General features: G+C 47.1%; 1 protein-coding gene across 1 annotated transcript in view; it reads left to right on the top strand.

Annotated features, from left to right (window-relative positions):
- Window positions 1–7,062: 7,062 nt before the first annotated feature.
- CAMK1D (calcium/calmodulin dependent protein kinase ID) overlaps window positions 7,063–21,076 on the top strand; it is a 425,032-nt gene continuing 411,018 nt past the window's right edge. Inside the window, exon 1 of the mRNA XM_045874421.3 lies at window positions 7,063–7,545. Coding sequence (XP_045730377.1) covers window positions 7,454–7,545 — 92 coding nt within the window. The 5' untranslated portion in view covers window positions 7,063–7,453. The remainder of the gene's footprint in view (window positions 7,546–21,076) is intronic.

Genomic DNA, 21,076 nt, shown 5'->3' with positions numbered 1-21,076 from the left:
CCCAACCAATTTATGATGGAAGTGAGAAACAAACTTCTGTTATTATGAGCCACTAAGATTCTGGGATTGTCACCAGGCTATTCAGACGGATACAACGTTCTTTGATTTTGGTACCTTTAAACGTGCTTTTCTGTCTGCTCAAAAATCTGCACCCTTCCTTCTCTGCTTGGCAAATTCTTACAGATCCTTCCAGACTCAGTTCAAAAGTTCCTTTGTGAAGACTCTTTTAACATCCTCGGGAAGGTGGACCCTGCCTATTCTGCGCTTCCCAGCGCAGTCTCTGTGCAAACTTCCATGATGGCCTGAATCACATTTTATGCTTGCTATCTGTTGACATGTCTCTCTTTGTCTCTTAGATGTTTAGACATCTTGAGGGCAGGAACTGTGCTTAGTTTATTTTTCTATCCAAGTTGTCTATTTCAAAGTACAAGCTCAACAAATGTCTCACAGAGAAATTAAGGCACTCTAAATAGTTGATGGACATAATTAAGGTCAACTCACTGGTTCATCATCCTAATGCCCCCAGATATACCAGAACTGATATTGGAAGACATTTTTAAAGGTTGATTTCTTTCCTTTTTCAACACTCTTTAAGTAACTGTTATATTTTGAAAATGTTTGTGGTTCAAATAGCTAAAAAGGAAGAAAACATTGTACAGTCAGGCTCCCATCTTTTGATAATTACTCATCTTTACAGGAAATGATTTTTATTTTTATTTTTATTTTTTTTTTAAGATTTTATTTATTTATTTGAGACAGAGAGAATGAGAGAGAGAGAGAGAGAGAGAGAGCACATGAGAGGGGGAGGGTCAGAGGGAGAAGCAGACTCCCCGCCGAGCAGGGAGCCCGATGCGGGACTCGATCCAGGGACTCCAGGATCATGACCTGAGCCGAAGGCAGTCGCTTAACCAACTGAGCCACCCAGGCGCCCACAGGAAATGATTTTTAAAAGATACGGGATTTCGGAGAAAATCAACCTTTATGGGCAGTTATTTGAAGCTGTTGTAGTTGGGTGTTTAGGTCTGGCTCTGCTTGTATGAAACAGGTATTTATTGACTTGATGCCCTCGGTGTTTGTAAATGCATTTATGTACATCATCAAATGTACCTCCCTCAGTTGTTTGGAATATACTATTAGTTCAAATGTAAACTGGGGAGATTCTATTTCAATGTCTGTTATAGATTCCATTCTGGGTAGAAAATCAGGGGAGGTGCCATTATTGTTTAGGCTGATTCTCCATAGAAGAGGTAGCACATTTACTGTTTGCAGTGTCCTTAATTTTATAAATGCACTGTGCATATTGCCAAATGCACTTCAGTGAGTTAAGAATAGACTCTTAATTCTAACAGGAACTGACAAGATTTTGTCTCAATGTCACTTGTAGAAGAAGCAAAATCCAGGTCCAGGAGAATGTCAGGAAAAGTCTCACTCTTGTCTTGGGTCTAAGGTAGAAAGATAAAGGTTATGTCCACTAGGTAAGATCCAAGGGGTGTGTCTGCTTAAAAGTCCCTTAAGGTTTGAAAAAAGTGAAACTAAACACACAGGAAAAGGTGTATTTGTGGATCTAGCAGCCATTTGATTCTCTTATTTTGGTTTTGAACAACTATCAAATCTCTCTCTCTCTTTTTTAATTAAGAAGAGGATTTTTACATTGTGGTAGACATCTCCCCTGTTTGCCTGCTCAACATCCATTCCTTCTAGTAACAGCTTCTCAGTGTTTGTCTGAGGCCTGTTATTTGAGAGTACCATAGTTAGAGGCAGGGTTCTGGAGCCAGGCTGCGTGTGTTTTATTCATTCATGCTGGGTGATCTGGGGTGTGTTACTTAACCTTTCTTATCTTGGTCTGCTCCACTATGAAATGGAAGAAGGATATTACCTACTTCATAGAATTGACATGAGCATTCACAAATAAATGCGGTAAAGCACTTAGAACAGGGCTGATGCATAATATGAATGCAGTAACTGTTAGCTATTATTAGGAAAATCTTACACGACAATTAATTTCCTTAGGGACTTTGTAAACACATCTTCTATCATTGGCTGTGACTGTAGAAGTAACAGACTGATATTTTTTTTCTTCAATACACATGACTTGATTATTTTTTCTTTGAAAATCAAAGAAATATTTCTTTAGAGATAAGTTTTACTAGGGTACATCTTGATACTGATCATCCATATATTTTCTAGTATGTGATGTGCCTTTTGGTCTGTAGATTAGCCTTTCTTCATTTCTGAAAAGTTTTCTTGAATAACATCTTTAAATATTTTTTTGTTGCATTATTTCAGCTTCTTCAGAAGGGTTACCATTTATGGATATATTGTACTTCCTTTGTGTTTCATATAATTTTCTAGCTAACCTCTGTTCCATTTTATTTTCCCACTATTCTTGATTTGTCCTCTAGATCACTTAAAACATTTTCAGCAATTTTCCTTGTGCCATTTCCATGTCCAAGATAATCTTTGTATCTATGGTGGTTTCACTTTGTTTCCTGCTTCCTTCCTGAGCTCTCCAGCTTGTTTTAATCCCTCCTGTTGTCTTGCCCTGTCTTTCCTGAGCAAACGCATCTTTGTTTTATAGTTTTTTTTTTTTTATTGTGATGTGTTTGAACACAAACTTTACTTTTTCTGTAGCAATTTTTTTTTCCTTGTGTTGAATCTTCACTGCTACCATTTTTCCTATTACCCTTCCACCCCCCAATTTTTTTTGTTTTGGCTTTAATTAGAGGAATTTTGTAAAGATTTTGTGCTGGTTCCACCTTGACTTTTCATCATGTGAACTACATGAGTTCCTCCATGAATGGCCATTAATATGTAAGAGGTTCAGGTTAAGGAGTGGGCCTTAGATATTTTCCAGGCTAGCTAGAATTTTCCTTGGATCATGCTCAGTTTCTTTATGACCCAGGTTTGTGACTGAAGGTTCTTTTAATCTTTACCTTCTCCAGTAGAGATCTGAAATGACAATATTGAGTCCCTTTTCTTGACTATGCCTCCCTGACAAGCTGCTTCTCGCAGAGGTGGCCCTTCTTTCTGATTCCTCATTCAGCTATGCTTTTCCTAGATATTATTGTCCTGTAAACTGGCAACAACTTATGCTAATCATCAGTATATAGAACATATGCTCTAGTAACTCTTTTAACTATTTTTAAGAACTAAGTACACAATTTAAGATGCTAAAACTTTTGCAGTATTTATGAGAAGAGGCTCTAACATCAAAGTGTTGTCAAACAGTACTTTTGATGGAGAGGATAGCACCCAACTTTTAAGAAGGAAATGTTTTTCCCTGCAATATTTCTTGTTGAGATTTAAGTTTTTCATGGAGAATGTATCTATATGAGGTCACCTAATAAAATATTTTTGATCAATACAATTTTGGACCAAAGAATTCTTAAGTTTTCAAAGATTAATGATATTCTTTTTTTTTAAAATTTAATTTATTTATCATAAAGAGCACAAGCAGGGGGAGTGGCAGGCAGAGGGAGAAGCAGGCTCCCCGTGGAGCAAGGAGCCAGATGCGGGACTCGATTCTAGGACCCCGAGATCATGACCTGAGCTGAAGGCAGATGCTTAACCGACTGAGCCACCCAGGCATCTCAGGTTTTTTTGTCAAATAAAAAAAAAATCATTGATTTACAAGTCTTAAAAATTACCAAATTTATGTACCATTCTCCCTTCTACAACCTGCATTTTACAGGTCCAGGGAGGTCAAGTGTTTTTACAAATTTTGTGAGCTGGGCCTTAAGTCTAGTTTCCTGGATTTCCAGTTCTTTCCACCGCCCCAGTTTGCCTTGCCAGCTTATCACTTTAGGTATGAAAGATTGAATAGGGATAATTTAGAAAATTTCAGATTTAATCTATGAATCTGCTTTAGATAGTATTTATCTCCCTTACACCATCTGCCCAGTTCTGAACCTGGGCCACACAAGCCTGATCTACTGGCAAGAGGGTTGGTGGGAGAGAAGGTTGATGGGCATAATATTAGTAACTACTTAATGATACGTTATTAAAAGTAACTCTGGGTGGCTCAGTTGGTTAGGCATCTGGCTTCAGCTCAGATCATGATCTCCAGGTGCAGGGATCAAGCCCCATGTTGGGCTTCCTGCTCAGTGGGGGTTTACTTCTCCCTTTCCCTCTCCCCCTGCCCCTCCTCCACCATTCATGCTTTCTCTCTCAAAGAAAGAAATAAAATCTTTAAAAAAAATACCTTTGGGCTCTTTAAGCAAAATTGTAAGAGCTTTAAGAAAATATAAAGATGTGTGACCTAACTTTAGTAATTCAGAATATGTGACAGAGCTTTCTAGAGTGGAATTGTTGGGGGACAGATAGCCTTTGATCAATAGATAATAAATGATTGACAGTGGAGGTGGGGTAGAATCATGAGACTGGCTGCCATCACCTGTCTCTCTAGAAAAACATGGCAGGCTGGAGGAAATGGTCAGTTACTGGAAAACAGTCCAAGTGAGGGCCCTCCAGTGAACAGAATTAGGCAGTGTACAGTCTAATGCATAACCATTCTTAGGAAATGGTGGATTTTGTTTTCCACTGCAATCTCCAGGATCAAGATCTTTTATTTTACATGGAGTCCAGTAAGGGAGGAATGACCATAGTAAAGCCACACAATTTGTCTGTGACATTTCTGCCTCCTTGGGGATCCATTCTTTTGGGTCTGGCCTCCTTAGCTTCACATTAAATGTTTGTATCTTTTCTTTGGGACCTAGTCCAGCTGAGCATAGCCTGATAATGCTGAATGAACATCATTACAAAGTTTGGAAGAGAAAGAAGTTTCTCTATAGCCTTTACATCAGTACAACAAATACCAAAAAGTTGTCTTGATTCTATTTCATTTCTTTATCCATCTTATGCCCATTCATCTGTCAGTTACTATGTGTGAGTTACCATGCTAGGTGCTGAGCATACAGTGGTGCAAGAGGCAATGTGTTCCTTGACCTCACGGATGTTACAGGATGGTAGGTAAAGTCACAGCCATTGAGCCAGGTGCCACCCTCCCCTGCTTCTCCTTCACTTTTGTTCCTCTTGGACAACTGCCTCTCTTTGATAGGGAGAAAGAGAGAGAGCATCAGCATTTCCTTAGTTCTGGGGACAAAAGCTGAGACTGAGAAGTGTTTTCAGGAGCTCTGGAGGCTGATCCTTAGGCTAGGAGCAAGGGTGAAACAGAGAGGAAAGAACTGAGTAAGAAGGAGGAAAATGGGAGGAAGGGAAGGAGGGAAGAGAAGATGCTCATAGTAGGGCATGGGAAGGTGTCCACTAGCATCTTAGTTATTCCCGGTTCTAACTCTTCATATTACTGAACCTTTGACAGAAGGAAAAGATATTCTAGTTCCTCAAATCCAGTTCTGGTTGAAAGGGGTGCTATTGGCCTTGCATTTCGGTGATGTGCCCCGATTTCTTGTGTCCTCAATTATCTGTCCTGGAAGTTCCGCTTACCCATTGTAACAGCCAAGTAATACTGAATTTCCTCTGGCCAGCCTGGAGAGCCTTAAGCTAACAGCCCCTGAAAGACAGGAAACCAGCATGGAGGTGTGGAGGGATGGGCAGGTCAGGGTATCTTCTGATCTCCTTGGGGTCAGAGAAGGGGTGGAGGGCTGTCAGTGTCCAGACGGTTTCCGGGAGAGCACTGGGCCTGCATCCACCCTGTCAGGCCCAGGAAGAAGATGCTGGATGAAGTTTCCTTTTCAGGGAGTAGATTCCCCCCCCCCTTACGGTGAAATTGGAACAGTCCTGGGAAAATGGGGCAGGTGTCAAGCAACAATCAAGAGACAAAGCTGTTTACTCAACTCAGCAGAGGGGCCAGGGGCCCTACGGGAGCGTGAGCGATAATCTGGATACAAAGAAAACTACTATTTTCTGAATCAAGAGTAGTCCCTTCAGGTTGGGAACGGGGATCTGCACGTGGGTCCCCCTCTGACAGGTGGACGTGGGAAAAGGGTGGGCAGTCAAAGAGCATCTCTGAGATGGGAGGCTAGGGGGAACTCCGAGTTCTTTTCTCCAGCCAGTAGGAAAGGATATTTCCAGGTACAAGCTCCGCCTCCGGGTGCCCTACTAAGCCCACTGCAGGCAGGGCTAAGGAGGGGGAAGCCCTCCTTTTGAGGAGGGTGTGGGGGCAGATGTTCACTTTTCACTAAGTCTCTGGGTTTCAGCAGGAGGAGAGGGGGAGAACCAGGGGGTTCCGAACAGCAGCGAAGGCCGGCCAGGCCCGCCCAGGCCCGCTGGCAGTTCCAGTCCGGGGACCGAGGCAGCCCAAGAGGGGTACGAAGCCCGCGCCGGGAGGTCCCCAAATCCACCCGCAGCCCGGGCGCCTAGTAACTCCGGGAGTCCAGCTCCCAAAGGGAAAACGAGGCAGCGGCCGGCACGTCCTGCGCGTCCCCGGTCCCGAGGCTTCCAGGCTTTCTCCTCGCCACGAGGCCCTCTCCCTCGGCCAGAATTTGACGCGAGCGCCGATTTTGGTGCAATGCGAATTAGCTCTAGTCGCCGAGTCGGGAGGGCCAGAAGCGGGCCCGCACGGCGGGGCCCGAGTCAACGCCCACCTCCGCCTGCATCCCCACCGCCTTCTCCCGTCGCCATAACAACCGGCCCCCGCCCGCCTGCTCCGCGCCGCCCCGGGACGCACAGGCCACTGGCCCGGGCGCTCGGGGAAAGCGCCCCCACCCTCGGCGCCTCGGATCCCGGCAGCCTCGCACTCCCGCCCCCACCCCGCTGCTGCCAAGCACAACGCAGAGGCGCCCCCTCCCGCCGCCAAGGAGGAAAGCCCTCGCGCCCCCGGGACTTGACTGGAGAATTACTAAAGCACCTCAAGGGCTGGGGTCCTCCCGCGCGCGCCCCGGCGCCCTGCACCTGCCGGGGTCCCCCGCACCTGCCCTCTCCGGGGCTCCAGGGCGCGCGCCGCGGCCAGCAGACGGCGGTGCCCCGCGCCCGGTGCACGGCGCTCCCGGGGAGCAGGACATCCCCGAAGGCGGCAACGCGCCGGAGGCGGAGAGGCGGGAGGTGGCCGGGGCGCGCGGGGAGGGCGGGGAGCCCGCGGGAGGAGGAGGAGGGGGAGGAGGGGGAGGGAGCAAGGCCGGCGGCAGGGAGGGAGGAGAAGGGAGGCAAGAAAGTAGCAGAAAGTGAGGCTGGCAGCCGGCGGCAAAGGAGCGGGGCGAGCGGCGGCGGCAGGAAGTCTGTGCCCGAGACGAGCAGAAATAAGAGCCAGGGAGGGACCGCGGCGGCGGCGAGAGTGAAAGAGGAAACTGCAGAAGAGGAAGCTCTGCCGCAGCACAAAGTCTCCTCCGGCTCCCGCGCCGAGCATCCCCGCACGCCGGCCCCAGCCCTCCCGGACAGGCTCGCCGCCGCCGCCTGCGCCCCTGTCGCCGGGCGCCCCCTCCTCAGCGCGCCCAACCCGGCCCCACGCGCCCCGGCCGCGCAGCCTCGCCGCCCTCGGCACACGCCGCCCTCGTCTGCCATGGCCCGGGAGAACGGCGAGAGCAGCTCCTCCTGGAAAAAGCAAGCTGAAGACATCAAGAAAATCTTCGAGTTCAAGGAGACTCTCGGAACGTAAGTGGGGCTCCGGGAGAGAAGGGTGGAGGTACCTACCGGCGGCCGCGGGTGCACAGGCGGCGCCTGCTGCCACCACCACCGGCCACCGCAGCAGGAACCGGCTGGTCGCCGCGTCCTCATTGTCCGGTTTTCGGCTCTGCGGAGCCCCCCGCGTGTCCATCGCGTGGGGCTGCGTCCCTCGGGCGCGGGTGGACACCGCTCCCGGGCGGGGGCGAGAGGACCTCTGAGCTTTTGGGAGGACAGCCCCCGGCAGGCGACTTTCCACTTCCCCTGACACCGCCGCCCTCCTCGACTTCTTCTCCCCACGCGTGACTGTGGGCTGAGCATGGTGGATATGAGTGTTTCCTGGCTGTGTACGTTTACTCACCGTGTGTGTGGGCGCACCGTGTAGATGAGAGATAGGGTCTCGAGAAAATGGGGCTTCGGTCATTCCCATTTCTGCCCTTCCATCATGTATTCTTAGAGAATCGACATCTGCACGTACTAGGTGTAGGCAAGACTTTGGAAGCCACGCGATCATGGAAGGGAAGAATTTCGCAGTGTGCAGGGTCACGTGTGGGTAGAGCCTTACCTGAGTGCATGTCCATTTCACATAGGCTCAGCCACACACGCTGGGGTGTATGTCTCCAGGGAGGGTCTGTGAGTGTCTCCCTACAGGGGACTTCTCTCCCGGGCTACCTTTAGTCCAGTGTTGGACTGCGTCGACAGGAAGCTGAAATACTCAGAAATCGATGGCATCAGTGCCCCCAAGCATATGCTGCTCAGTTCAGTGGGTGCTCTCTTTCTGCCCAGGAGTTGGTTTTTGTTTGTTTTGTTTTGAAGCGCCCCAGAATAGGTAGGGAGGCTGATAGTGAAAGAGAATCAGGCATTGCTGGTGAGTCTGAAGTTCAAGTTATTTTCTTCCCTCATGTGATCAGTATCTGTTGGTGATCAGTATCTGTCAGTATATATATTCTCTCACACGCACACATGTGCTATATGAACTGAACATTTAGCAGGGGTTCATGGAGGTGTTGATTAGGCTGGGAAGAGAAAGAGGAGGTGTTTGGTGAGCTAAATCATTGTGTTCTTCCTTCTCCCCTTCCTTCCCTTTCCCTCCTTTCCTTGTTTTTGTGTTGGCTTGCTTTTCCAGAACCACATTTTCCAACCCAGATTGTCTGCTGCCCCCTACTCAGGGTCCCCTGTGGCTGTTCAGTCATTTCCCTCACCCCCACCCCCACATCTGCAGTGGGTCCCCCAGAGTGAAGTTGTGAAGGCAGCATTCCCAGCCATGCTTCTGATTCCCAGGAAAGCACACTGGCAAGGCTGAGAATAGGGTCTCCCAGCTGTTGTGCTGTACTTTAGGGAGGGCACCTGTGGGTATAGACTATCTTTGTTGGGATGAAAATAGAAGGGACTTTGCCCTTTTTAATAAAGAGGGGTTTGGGACTGCCTCTCTCAGCATGGCCAGTTAAGGGGTGAGTTTTGGTCAAAACTTTTGAAAATTACTCTTGAGGTTTATTCGGATATGGGGTTTTGACGCTGGGATGCTCAAGTTATGGAGAAGCAAGAAGCATGCCCTTGCTTGTCATCCTGAGACCGGTTATGTGGCTGCAGAGGAGGGGATGGGAGAGAGCGGAGTCTCGGTATGTGGGAATGCCTTCCTTTGCATGGCGCATCCCCACCTGAGCCCCTCTCTCTGCTCCCCCTGCCTGCAGCTTCCAGGTGGACAGAGGCCGTCTCCCCCTAACTGACTCCTGCTTTTCAGGAGAGCCCTGCAGCCTCACCTCTGCAGCAGCCAGGCCGCGGAAGCTCAGTGAGCTGTGGCTTTATTAAGTGGCTCCTGCTGAACCAGGTGCTGTTTGGGGGTGACTGCAGGCGGTTTTCCCTCTGGGAAGGATGGGGATTTGCCTTCTGGTACCAGAGAGGCCAGGGGAGCTGTTGCAGAACAATCTCTTGGACTCTGGTGAAGTGCCCCGTGAACTTGGGCATGGGTCTCTGTTGGGGTCCCAAAGCTTTGCCTTCTGCCTTGGAAATAATTCTTTGAAAAGAAGCTTTCCACTGAGGCCCTGTGGTGCTGGCGTGGGTTCTAAAAGAGTCTAACACAAATAATTAAATGATCAAAATGTTTTTACTCAATGACGTAATAATAATAATTATAGGTGACTTTCTTAAATGAATACCAAGTATCAGGCATTATTCTAAGTGCCTTACATGTATTTCACTCTCATAATAAGCTTAGAAGGTGGGTTTTGCTATTATCCCCAATTGGCAGATTGGGGAAAAATGAGGTGACAGAGAGATTAAGTGACTCGCCAAACATGAGCTAGTTATTAAGTGGTGGAGCTGATACTTGAATCTAGGCAGAACAACTCATCATGATCCATATGGGGTTGACCTATGTTGTGGGTTATGTAACAGCAAATGTTTTCTAATAATTTGATTTAACTTGAGTATTTGGAAAGCTAATTTTAATATTAATGCAAAGAAAACATCATTCTGGGGTAACCTGTTATCTAAATATGGCAACATTTCAAAGCTTTTAGATTATCAGCATTATTTTGTCTGCTTGGACTTCGTAGCAGTGGTCTGAAGTTCAGCATGCCTGTTTCACCCGGGGCCAGCTCCAGTGACCTTGACCTGAGTCCGAATAGGGAGGTCGCTTCCCGTCCTGTCTGTGCAGATGAGGAGTCTGGACCCCTCTCCTGTTGTAATGAAACCTAGCATAAGTCAAAGGCATCACTAATCAAGATTGGGATTCATTTCCAAGATACTCTGCAGTTCCAAGTCCTTTTGTTTGTCACATCTTCCCCATATGCCTTCAGGATCCTAAGGCAGGAAAGCCCTGCCAGGAGCCAGACTGTCATCTCTCAGTGTTAAAATGCTTTTAAAATGAAGCACTGTAGGGCTGCCAGGGTGGCTCAGTTGTTAAGTGTCTGCCTTTGGCTCAGGTCATGATCTCAGGGTCCTGGGTTCCAGCCCCTCATCAGGCTCCCTGCTCGGTGGGGAGTCTGCTTCTCCCTCTCCCACTCCCCCTGCTTGTGTTCCCTCTCTCGCTGTGTCTCTCTCTGTCAAATAAATAAATAAATAAAATCTAAAATAAAATAAAATAAAGCATCGTAAAGGCCTGAGGAGCACACTTAGCCAAACTTTGTCATCCGATATCTGGCTGCCTGATTCACATACCTTTCCCTGCGGAGCTAGAACACTTACTGTTGAAGCCAAAGGGTCGAGTCATTTAGTTTGTGTGGTCAGAGGAGACTTGCTGGAGGGTGGGGGCCAAATGGGAGTGAAGGTGGGCCCAGGAGGGTGGGAAGGAGATGAAGGAAGCCAGGGACAGCCTAGGCAAAAGGATCTGTCTTTGGGGTTTGGGCCTGGGTTAACTGATGTGCCTCTCAGTCAGGCCTCAGGAAGAACCTCCCAACCAGTGGGCTGCATGTAACTTCCTCTGAACGGGAATTCCAGAACCTGACCATAGCTCTGAGTAAGGTGAAAGACCTAATTACTGTTTAGTAATCCACGACGTGTTTTCAGATCCTTGGCACACTGTGTGAGCAAATAAATGTGTAACAGCAAATTAGGGGTAGTGAACATTTCTGTCAGTGTATTTACCAAGGCTCTTCAGACCACCTCTATTGGAGATACCTTTCAACAACTTTTGAAATTTAAAAAAAATTGCCATTTGGAGAAGAATACGGATGGGAAGAGAGCTTTGGTGTGGTGTCCAGGAAGTACCCCAGACTCATGGAAATCACTTCTGTAATTTCCACACCATGAAAGGCATCTGAACAGAGAAGGCCTCAGTACTTGGCATGACACAGAATGATTGTCCCAATATACCTCCTTTCCTCTGGAGTATAGGAAATGGCATGTCCTAGAAAATAGATCTTCATCTCTGCAGGGTGTGAATGCATGGTTTTCTTATAGACTGAGCATTTTACAGTGAAGTAATTGCTGTCGGTAGGGAGCTGGACTGGGCATCGTGGAGGGTTTGAGCCTGGCTCCCAGGTCTGGCTCAGCCACTAATGGGTTGTGTGGCCTGTGGGCTGCTTGGTCATTTGTCCACACCACTCTCTCCCTGTCTCAGCTTCCTCCTCTCTAAAATCAGGGGTGGGGGGGGGACAGGGAAGACAAGATGGTTTTCAAGTGCTCTTAGAACCCTGAGAATTTATGGCTCACCTGTATAAGGAAGCTACTCGCTGGGGCTCTTTTTTTTTTTTTTTTTTTAAGATTTTATTTATTTATTCATGAGAGACAGAGAGAGAGAGGCAGAGGGAGAAGCAGGCTCCCAAGGAGCAGAGAGCCCGACGTGGGACTCGATCCCAGGACCCCGGGATCACGACCTGAGCCGAAGGGAGACGCTCAACCATCTGAGCCACCCAGGTGCCCTCGCTGGGGCTCTTTACAAGCCTTCCATGTGTGGCTAGCGCAGCTCATTTTTGTTTGGAGCGACATTTTTAGGCCCATGCTAGTAGCAAAGTGAAACAGCTCGGGACAGGAAGTCTTATCCCACTTAATGTCAATAGCATAGTGCGTTCCCTTTTTCATTAAATGAGTGCCTGCTGGTGCTGCTTTAGGAAGAGTATAAATAGAAATATCCGTGGGGCAAGCACGGTCTTTTCCCACTAGTATCATCCTTACACTCCTTATTCTGAAATTGCTCAGTAAATACACCTGTTGAGGAGACGGATGATTGAGTTATCTGAAAGCCCCGGTGGAAAACACAGTCTTTTTTGGGGATGTATGTTGGGGGTAAGAGGGGTAGAATGCAAAGCTGCTTCAGGTGGTTTGTATATTTGACTGGCTGGTTTAATAGTATTTATTCTGGGATTATTCAGAATTTTAGAGTCTGGGTGAAGCATTTGAAAGAATATCACCAAGAGGAACATAGGGGCAGAAGCCCCTAGATTTCTCCCTGAGGATATCCCAGGTGCGGTATTTGTTAGGAGTTTGTATTTCTCAGATCTCTTGTTTAGGGGGGCAGGATATAAATTCAGCCTCCCATACATTTAAAGATATCTACTGAGCATCTGCTGTATTCTAGGCACTGCGGGGCATAGCTACAAACAAACAACAAAAAAATACCCTCTTGGAGCTTACCTTCTGGTAGGAGAACCAGGGAATGAAAAAGATAAGTAAGTAAAATGTAGAGTATGGTGTAATTACTCCAGTACACACATGAGGGAGGAAACCAAGCAGGGAAGGGGGATTCTGTGGAGTGGGGTGATGGCAACTTGAGGCCGGGTTGTCATGGATGACCTCACTGAGAAGCTAGTATTTGAATACCATCTAAAGGAGCCCTGGGACATCTGAAGGCAGAATGTTCCCATAAGAGAGGGCAGCAAGAGCTGAGGGCCTGGTGGGAAGCTTGTCTGGTGTTCCAAGAGGCCCGTGTGGCTGGGAGTGGGTGGTCAGGGGAGGGGGGTGGGAGCTAAGAGAGGCATGAGGGTGAGGAAGTGGTGGGGCAAGGCGGAGGGGAGATCGGATTCATGGAGGACCTTTATAGGCCTTCGTCAAAACTTTGTCTTTGCTCTGAGAGACGTGGGGGACATTTTGGAGGGTTTTGAGTAGAGGAGAACCTTGATCTGACTTAGGTGTTTCCATCATCACTGTACTTGGCAGTGTTGATGATGGACTGGTGGGCTTAGGGACAGAAGTGGGGAGACCAGCTTGGAGGCCATTGCAATGATCCAGGTGACAGACAGGTGGTTTAGAAGGAGGAAGTAGCTATGGAGGTGATGAGAAGTGATTGGATCCTGGATATTTTTGGAAGGGACAACAGAAAGGAATTGCTGTGGTTGGGTGTGAGATTCTCCAAGGCTTTGGGGTTGGAAGAATGGTGCCATTGGATGGTTTTGGTCAGTTTATGCAAGGATTTTCTGAGTGCCTGCTCCGTCTGCATAGCAGGGCTGTCCATGCTCTGGGAGGCTCTTGGAAACAGTTTAGAAGGTAAGCTCACATCCTTTGGGCTTCTGGGTCCCCCTTGTGAGGGACTCCTACATTTCAAATGAATTTCCTTCCCTCTGAGTTTATGTCTGGAGAGGGCTTTTGAAGTGCCTCCTCCTTGGGCACAGAGGGCAAGTGGTGATAGACTGGGTATTTTAGCAACTGGAAGAACTGCTTAATTTTCTGTGAAAATGCTGGGTTTTACCTTAGAATTATCAATAGGAAGAGCTAGCTCACCTTGATAGGTGGGCCTATAACTCTCCCATATATATAACTCTCTCCTATACCCTATAACTCTCCCACTTTATTTGGTGATTTAAAGCCCAGGCATTCCTTGAAAAATAATAAGCATGAGCATCCTTCCTGCTCCTCTCTTTGACAGGATGTTCTATATTTGGGGAGGAAAAGCCAAACATTTTTCTTGATTGGGAAAAAGATAAACACTGGTGTTATTGATTAGTGCAGTGGGATTTGGGAAGTTGCTCTTCGGGTAGAGAGCTTGTTCCTGAAGGGGCTGATAAGGACTGTGTCTCAAGCAGAAATTTCTGGTTCAAACGTGGCCACTGAATGGACAATAATTAGACTTGCTGGATGGACATTCGTGTCCCCACAGGGGAGGATTTTAGGGGTTAATTTGTTGAGTTTTTTTTTGGCTAGGTCTCCATAAATCCCCTTAATCTTTCCTTTCCCCAAATAAATCTCCTTAAATCCCCTTCAATCTCTCTTCTTCCCCTCCTCTCTCCTCTGGGACAGCTTAGGGTCCCAGAGGGGGACTGTCACATTGCTGATCAACTTGCACCCACAGTGATAGACCTCCAACCTCACACCTCCAATCCTTACCAGATTTCCCAGGAATCATCAGGGAGTCCACAGCCTCCTGGGGAGCCATATTTTTAATTGAAGAAGGAACTGCTTCTGGGTGGCCAGCAGGAAGCCTGGTGTCCTAGTCAGTTGCCTTGAGTTTCTTTTCTGGCTCGAGATGGTCAATCCAATGCATATGTAGCTAAAACAGAAGGATAGGTGGACCCTGGGAGAGATGCTATCCTAATCTTCTTTCTCAGTTCACGTTGGTTATGCCCCTTCGACTTTCTTTGGTGCAGGAAACCACTTTTTCCTTGGGCTAGCTTTCACTAGATCCTGCTTGATTTCTAAAAAAAATGTTTATTATGCAGTAAATGGATTATTTAGGTTCCAGTCAGACCAAGGCTAACCTCCAAATGGATGCCACAGGCCAAGTTCATTCAGTGGCACACCAAGTTCATTCCACGTCTCCAGGGCTCGGCTCTGTGTCTTGTGGTGTTTTTCCTAGTTATTTCAGAAGGATTCAGAAACAGAGGGATTCTTTCTTCTGGGTAACACCAAATCTTAAGGATAAGCCTTGAAAATAGCATATTTGCTGAGGTCAGGTAGGAGAGGCATCAGGAGGCCATGACCCCTAACAGAAAGGTGACTCCAGCCCAACCGTTCCAAGCTGTGTGCCTCTGGAGAGGTTCCTTAATCTCTCTGAGTTAAGATGGAGATGGAAGTTGTTGCCTTGTGAAATTCTTGTAAGGATTCAATGATGTATATGAGGTGCCTGGCACGTAATTGGGATTAAGTAAAGAGTAGCTGTCATCAACTCTAGTTGCTTTCCCTAGCTGTGGTTGAGGGGCACTGCCTATGGAAATTCAGGGCCAGGACCATGGGGAAGAACATGTCAGTATCTGTTGGAAATTGATTTTTGGAAGCTCTTGTTGCAAATAGGCAGAGTGGTGCATATTTGACCTTCCTCCGCCCCCCCCCCTCCCAAATTGATTTAAGAATCCATCAACAAGTGTTCAGTCAGCCAGGGACGAACCATTGCTGGGTGTTTTGCCCAGCACCAGTGAGTAGCTTAGTATATAATCTCTGAGGTCACTAGGACATGAGTGCAAATCGTGGTCCACTGCTTCTCAGCCATCTGGGTTTGGGCAAATTATTTGGCCATTCTCAGCCTCATGTCCATAAAACAGGATAAGACGAGCACATAATCTCAGGGCTGTAGGGAGGATTTAATGAGAGCCCGTGAAAACCACTTAGTACAATGCGTGGTCCATGAATATGTTCTTGTTCCCTCTCATTAGCCCCTGTGGTGCTGGAACACTGCTCCTCAGAGGCCATTTGCACAGATCCGGAGGGTCCATGGAGCCGTTCAACATTTGCTCCCCCCAGGAGGGTGATTAGTTCATAGAGTGCTAGCATTAACCAAGAGACTCCGCCCGAAACATCCTCTGGGCTAGCTCGTGTGCTGGAGTGACCTAGTTTGCTGTATATCACAGACTCATTCCTTCCCCTGGTTATCTCATCAGCTTTGTCTCTGCACCTCTCCCTGCATCCTGAGCTGGGGCTTTTGTTTTGTTTTGTTTTAGCCTGTCCCTGTCTGCATCACCTTGTGCAACAGTTCTCTGAGCAGTTTCTGTCTTCCTAAACAGCTCACAGGTCTCTGAGCAGCTGTGGCCCTGCTTCGGCTTCAACCCGTGCTTTTCCTTTCCAAGAATGGCTACAGTGTGTCAGCTTTGTTTCTCATTGAAAAGAAGGTTCTGATTTGAGGGCTTAAGTAATTTATTTGCCATATGACAAAACATCGTGTTTTATAGTTTAAAGCTGATATGTCCTGAATTGATTTTAGCGGCCAGAGTATTTAAGAAATGGCAGCCTTCTGTCTGTACACCACATGGACACATGTAGCAGTTTATTTAAAAATATCTTTATGGGGGAATCGTTGGGGGGGGAGGTGGGATAAGATCTCAAAAGTTTCATTTCCCAGGTCTCAGGATATAGGTGTGACAGTTGGGGAGTGGATCCCTTGTCTTGACCTCTCCATTTTAGCCCTTTTAATGGTCAAAGTCTGGGGTGACAATTTATTGGGACCTCTGTCATGGAGTGAGCAGGGGGAGAAAAGGCTCTGACAGTTCTGCTTGACAGAGGACCTCCCTGTCTTTCATGACCACGACACACATCAGTGCAATTGCCTTTACACCCAATGGAATTTGGTGCTGTAACTGGAACCCGAAAGGTTTTCAGTACAGCCTCGGATGTCCCTGGTTTTCAGGTGACCCTCCTGCCTGCCTCCTCCCACAACTCTGTCCCCTCTAAACTGAGACCCACAGTATTGTGGGGGAAAAGACCCCCCACAAAAAACCAAAGCCCCCAAACCCAAAAGCCCCAAATCCTTTGTAGCGTTAGAAAACTTGTGGGTGGAGGGAAGAGAGTGGGTGCCGAGTGGGAGGTTTGGCAGAGTGATGGAGGTGGCAGGTGTCCCACAGGGCTGGTGCCCCTGCCCCCACGTGTCCTTCTGTCTCTGGGCTGCCACTTCTTTAGCCTTGATAGGAATGGCCGTTTGAAAATTGCCTTGAAACATCAGAAGATATGAACACCTTGAAATAGGTTGAGGGCCCAGCCATTTAGGATGTAAGCGATTTTGAAGGAAGTGCTTTTTCTCCAACACCTAACTGAAAAGAATTTGTGTTTGAATGTAAGGCAGGAGGGAGATAGGTAATTGTAGTCTTGGGACTTTGGGGGGACTGAGGAGGCTCAGATGGGTTGCAAACTGGGAAGAGGGGGGCTGAGTGAGGCCCCCTGTGGAGCCATGACAAAGCTGGGTGCTTGCTGGCCTGGGCTCCCCAAGGGGGCTGCCGTGGTGTGGCCTCTGTGTTTCCCCAATCCCTCCTCCCAGGACCAGGCCGGGACTGTTAGCACTGTAATCCAGCCATGGCAGTGACCCCAAAGTTTGTCTAGGCCGGAGTAGGGTCCTAGGTAATCCCGAAAAATTTCATTTGTTTAAGAAAAATATGCCTTGAATAACAACAATAAAAAGCTTGTAATGACCATTTGGAGCAGACCTTGCATAAAAGTCGGGGACAGTCTGTATCTGACAATATGTGCAGGAATGATACTACTTGTGGGTTCTTTCTGCCTGTATTAGCATGGTCAGCGAAGATGGAGTTTGTGGTCCTGGTAAGGATAAAAAAGGAACGTGAGCTTTTTGTGGCCCTTTTGGCTCCTTTCACAACTGGGATATAATAACAAGACTTCATATTTGTGTGTGTGTGTTTAACTTTGGTAAAAAATACATAACAGAAAAGTTAGCGTCAAACCATTTTTAAGTGTATGGGTCAGTGGTGTTGAAGACGCTCACAGTGCTGTGCACCCGTCACCATCGTCCATCTCTAGAACTTTCTCATCCCCCCAAACTGAAACTCTGTCCCCATTACACACATTACACTCCCCAGTCCACCCTCCCCCTAAGTCCTTGACAATCACCATTCTACTGCCTGTCTCTATGAATTTGACTGCTGTAGGTGCCTCATAGAAGTGAAGTCATAAAATATTTGTCCTTTTGCGACTGGCTTATTTTACTTAGGATAACGTCCTTGAGGTTCATCCACAAAGAAGCATGTACCAGAACTTCCTTCTTTTTCTTTTCTTCCCCCTTGCCTTTTAAGGCAGAATACTATTCCACGGTGTGTCTATACCCCGTTGTGTTTATTCATTCATCTGTTGGTGCACACTTGGAGTTACTTCCGCCTTTTGGCTGTCATGAATAATGCTTCATGGACTGGAGGTACATGTGTGTCTTCAAGTCCTGACTTTCAGTTCTCTTGGGTGTGTACCCAGAAGTAACACTGCTGGATCATATGGTAATTCTCTGCTGAAATTTTGGAAGTGCCGCCATATTGTTTTTCACAGCCATGTGGTGTTTCGCTGTTTGCAAAATGTTTTTTTACCTGCATGATTCGGGTATGGCCCTCACTTTACAGATAAGGAAATGGAGGTTCAGAGAGGTCAAATGACTCATGGGAAAACGCTGCTGAGTGGCAGGTGGGGATCTAAGTGTCTTCTGAGTCCCCAGCTCAGTGCTCTTTCTCCTGTGTCACAGGTTTACAAGCTAGTTAGAGGGGTTGATGGGGATAGAGAATATTAAGAATTAAGAAGAAATACCTCCACTTGTGTGGACGTATTATGGAATGTCAAGGAGATGGGCTCTGATTTGTAACAACTGCTGATTTCCATGGTATAAATACTCCCACATGGAATGGTTTCAAGCTGCCCATGGCCTAACGACCTACTGCAAAATTCTTGAATCAGGCTCTTACAACCAGGTATGAGGTGACTCCGGCATACTTCGGAAGGAAATAGAGGTCAGGAGATTGGAGTTGAGTCCTAGCTCTGTCACTTGAGAGCTGTGGAATTATGATCTTATCCTCTGTATGTCTTGATTACCTTGTTTGTTAAATGGGATAATTACACCTGAGTTACACCTGCTTACGTTACAGTTTTATGTCCTAAATGAGATAAGGCATGTGTAGTAAGGCCTTATATAAATAGAAGGTGTTATTATGTTATGAAAATTATAGCTTTAAAAATATTCCTTTCTCGTAAATGTAAGTATCACATATACTCTTTGAAACCTAGCTATCATCTTTTGGGCAGTGTTCCCATAGAAGTTGGGCTGTGTGTCAACCTTGACTCTGGAAGCGTCAACAAAAACTAGAGTTTCATAGTATAGTTCAACTGGCTCTATTGAGGTGTTTGTTGTTTTCATTCTTAGTGTTTAAGTGATAGGTACCTTAAAAAAAACTTTAAAAAAATCATAAAAGCAACGTGTCATCTTAGTAGAGAATTTAAAAAATCTAGAAGAGTGTAATAAGGAGGAGGGCAATAAGAATTGACTTGTTGTCTGGTTGGGTCCTGGGTAGTCAGTCTCTCTGGAGAGTGCGGAGATCTCAGGAGAGGCCCCAGAGGTCAGCTGTTTGGGGCTAGGGTCAGGCTGTGGTTATTTACTGATTGGCATGAAAATATTTCAATATTTTACCAACTTGGTTGATTGAACCCCTCTGCACAGGTTGGGTATCTGCTCTGGATATAGGGGTGGTGGTCTTTGTTGAGTGCTGTGGGTTTCTGACTACTTGCGTTAGGTTGGCAGGGGGGGTGGGTGAGGGCGTTGTTGGGGTTATTGTCATGGTCCCATCTCTACCCTCATCAGCACCTCTAAACGTGTACAGAGTCTGAAGTGGGACAGAACCTGGTGCCAACAGGAGACCCTGCTCAAGAGACATCTGGTTAGCTAGTTATACATGTGGGAAGAAAGAGGTAAAACTATATCCAAATGTGGCTGATTCTCCTTGGTTGGGGTAGGACAGGAGAATCTGGCTTAAGGCACTTCACTTATAAAATAAATACTGTTTGCTATAGACTGAATGTTTTTGTTCCTCCTCCCCCAGATTCGTATGTTGAAACCTAACCCCCAGTGTGGTGGTATTAGGAGGTGGAGCCTTTGGGAGGTGATTAGGTCATGGAGGTGAAGGCCTATGATGGAATTAGTACCCTGTTGTAAAAGAGACCCCAGGGAGTTCTGGGGCCCTTCCACCACGTGAGGACACAGCAGGAAGGCGGTCGTCTATGAACCAGGAAGTGAGCCCTCACCAGACACTGAATCTGCTGGCGGCCCTCTCTTGGACTTCCAATCTCCAGGACTGTGAGAAGTCAGTTTCTGTTGTGTATCAACCACCCAGCCCATGGCATTCTGTTACTGGAGCAGGGAGGGACTAAGACACTTGTGTACACAGTCCTGCCTTTTACCAAACTGCTCACACCCAAAACCTTCAAGCCAGCCTCCCTTTAGAACATAGTATTCACAATCAACTCATTCTTGCAATCAGAAGCTAAAGTCTTTCTAACTCGCTTGGATACTGGCCAGGCCAGCTCTCTCATCAGTGGGCTGCCTGAGGTCCCACAGTTAGTCTGGACCACATCCAGATCTTGGATGTCATGTTATCCCTGATGAGGGTGACAGTGAACATTCAGAGGCACTGTCCCATCACCATCAACATAACAGCAGTTACCAGAGAAGAAACCATCCATGTTAGAGATCTCTTACTTCAGCTGTTATTGTTACGTTCCTCAGTAATTCACTTTGTAGGTGCAAAATGAGCTCCCGAGGATGCATTTGGCTCCAGAGAGAATTCAGAGCCATGAACAGTGAATCCATTGCCCCTTCTGTGTGTCCCCACCCCCTCTCCGGGCATGCTGTGGCTCCTAGACCATGGGTCCCCAAGTCAGTGAGAGGGAGCCACATTCGGAGACCTGAGAGCAGAGTGGGGGCTCCTATGGCCCCTATAGGGTCTTGCTGCCAAAGACCTGCATTCGGAGCCCGTGTGTGGAGGCTTTCCCACACGCGGGCAGAGCAGGCCTCACACACACTACCAGTGCCTGGCTCAGATGGGACACCTACACGTTTCATCAGTGAATGAGTAGATAAGTGGAATAAAAGGAGCATGGGCTTTGATTAGATTAAGGAAGTTCAAGTCCTAATTGTGCCATTTGTGAGCGATGAGACCTTGAGCAAATTACGTGCTCTTTCTGAGCTTCTTTCTGTTTTCTCCTATTTAAGTGGGGATAACAATACCTACCTTTCCAGCTTATTGTAGGCTTTGGTTGTAAAAAAAAAGGGGGGGGGTACAAAGCATGCTACGTATTTTAGGTGCTAAATAAAGGGGCACTGACTTGAATTTTAAACAGAAAGATGTTACATGTGATTTAAACTCCATTGAAAAGGTCAGGAGTACCATTAGAGATTCATTCC

The sequence above is a fragment of the Mirounga angustirostris genome, unplaced genomic scaffold (assembly GCF_029215605.1).
Source record: "Mirounga angustirostris isolate CCGP_5_RB_7025 unplaced genomic scaffold, mMirAng1.0.hap1 SCAF_5, whole genome shotgun sequence".
Classification (NCBI taxonomy): Eukaryota; Metazoa; Chordata; class Mammalia; order Carnivora; family Phocidae; genus Mirounga; species Mirounga angustirostris.
Note: the sequence above shows the minus strand (reverse complement) of the source record. Positions and strands in the feature narration are given on the sequence as shown.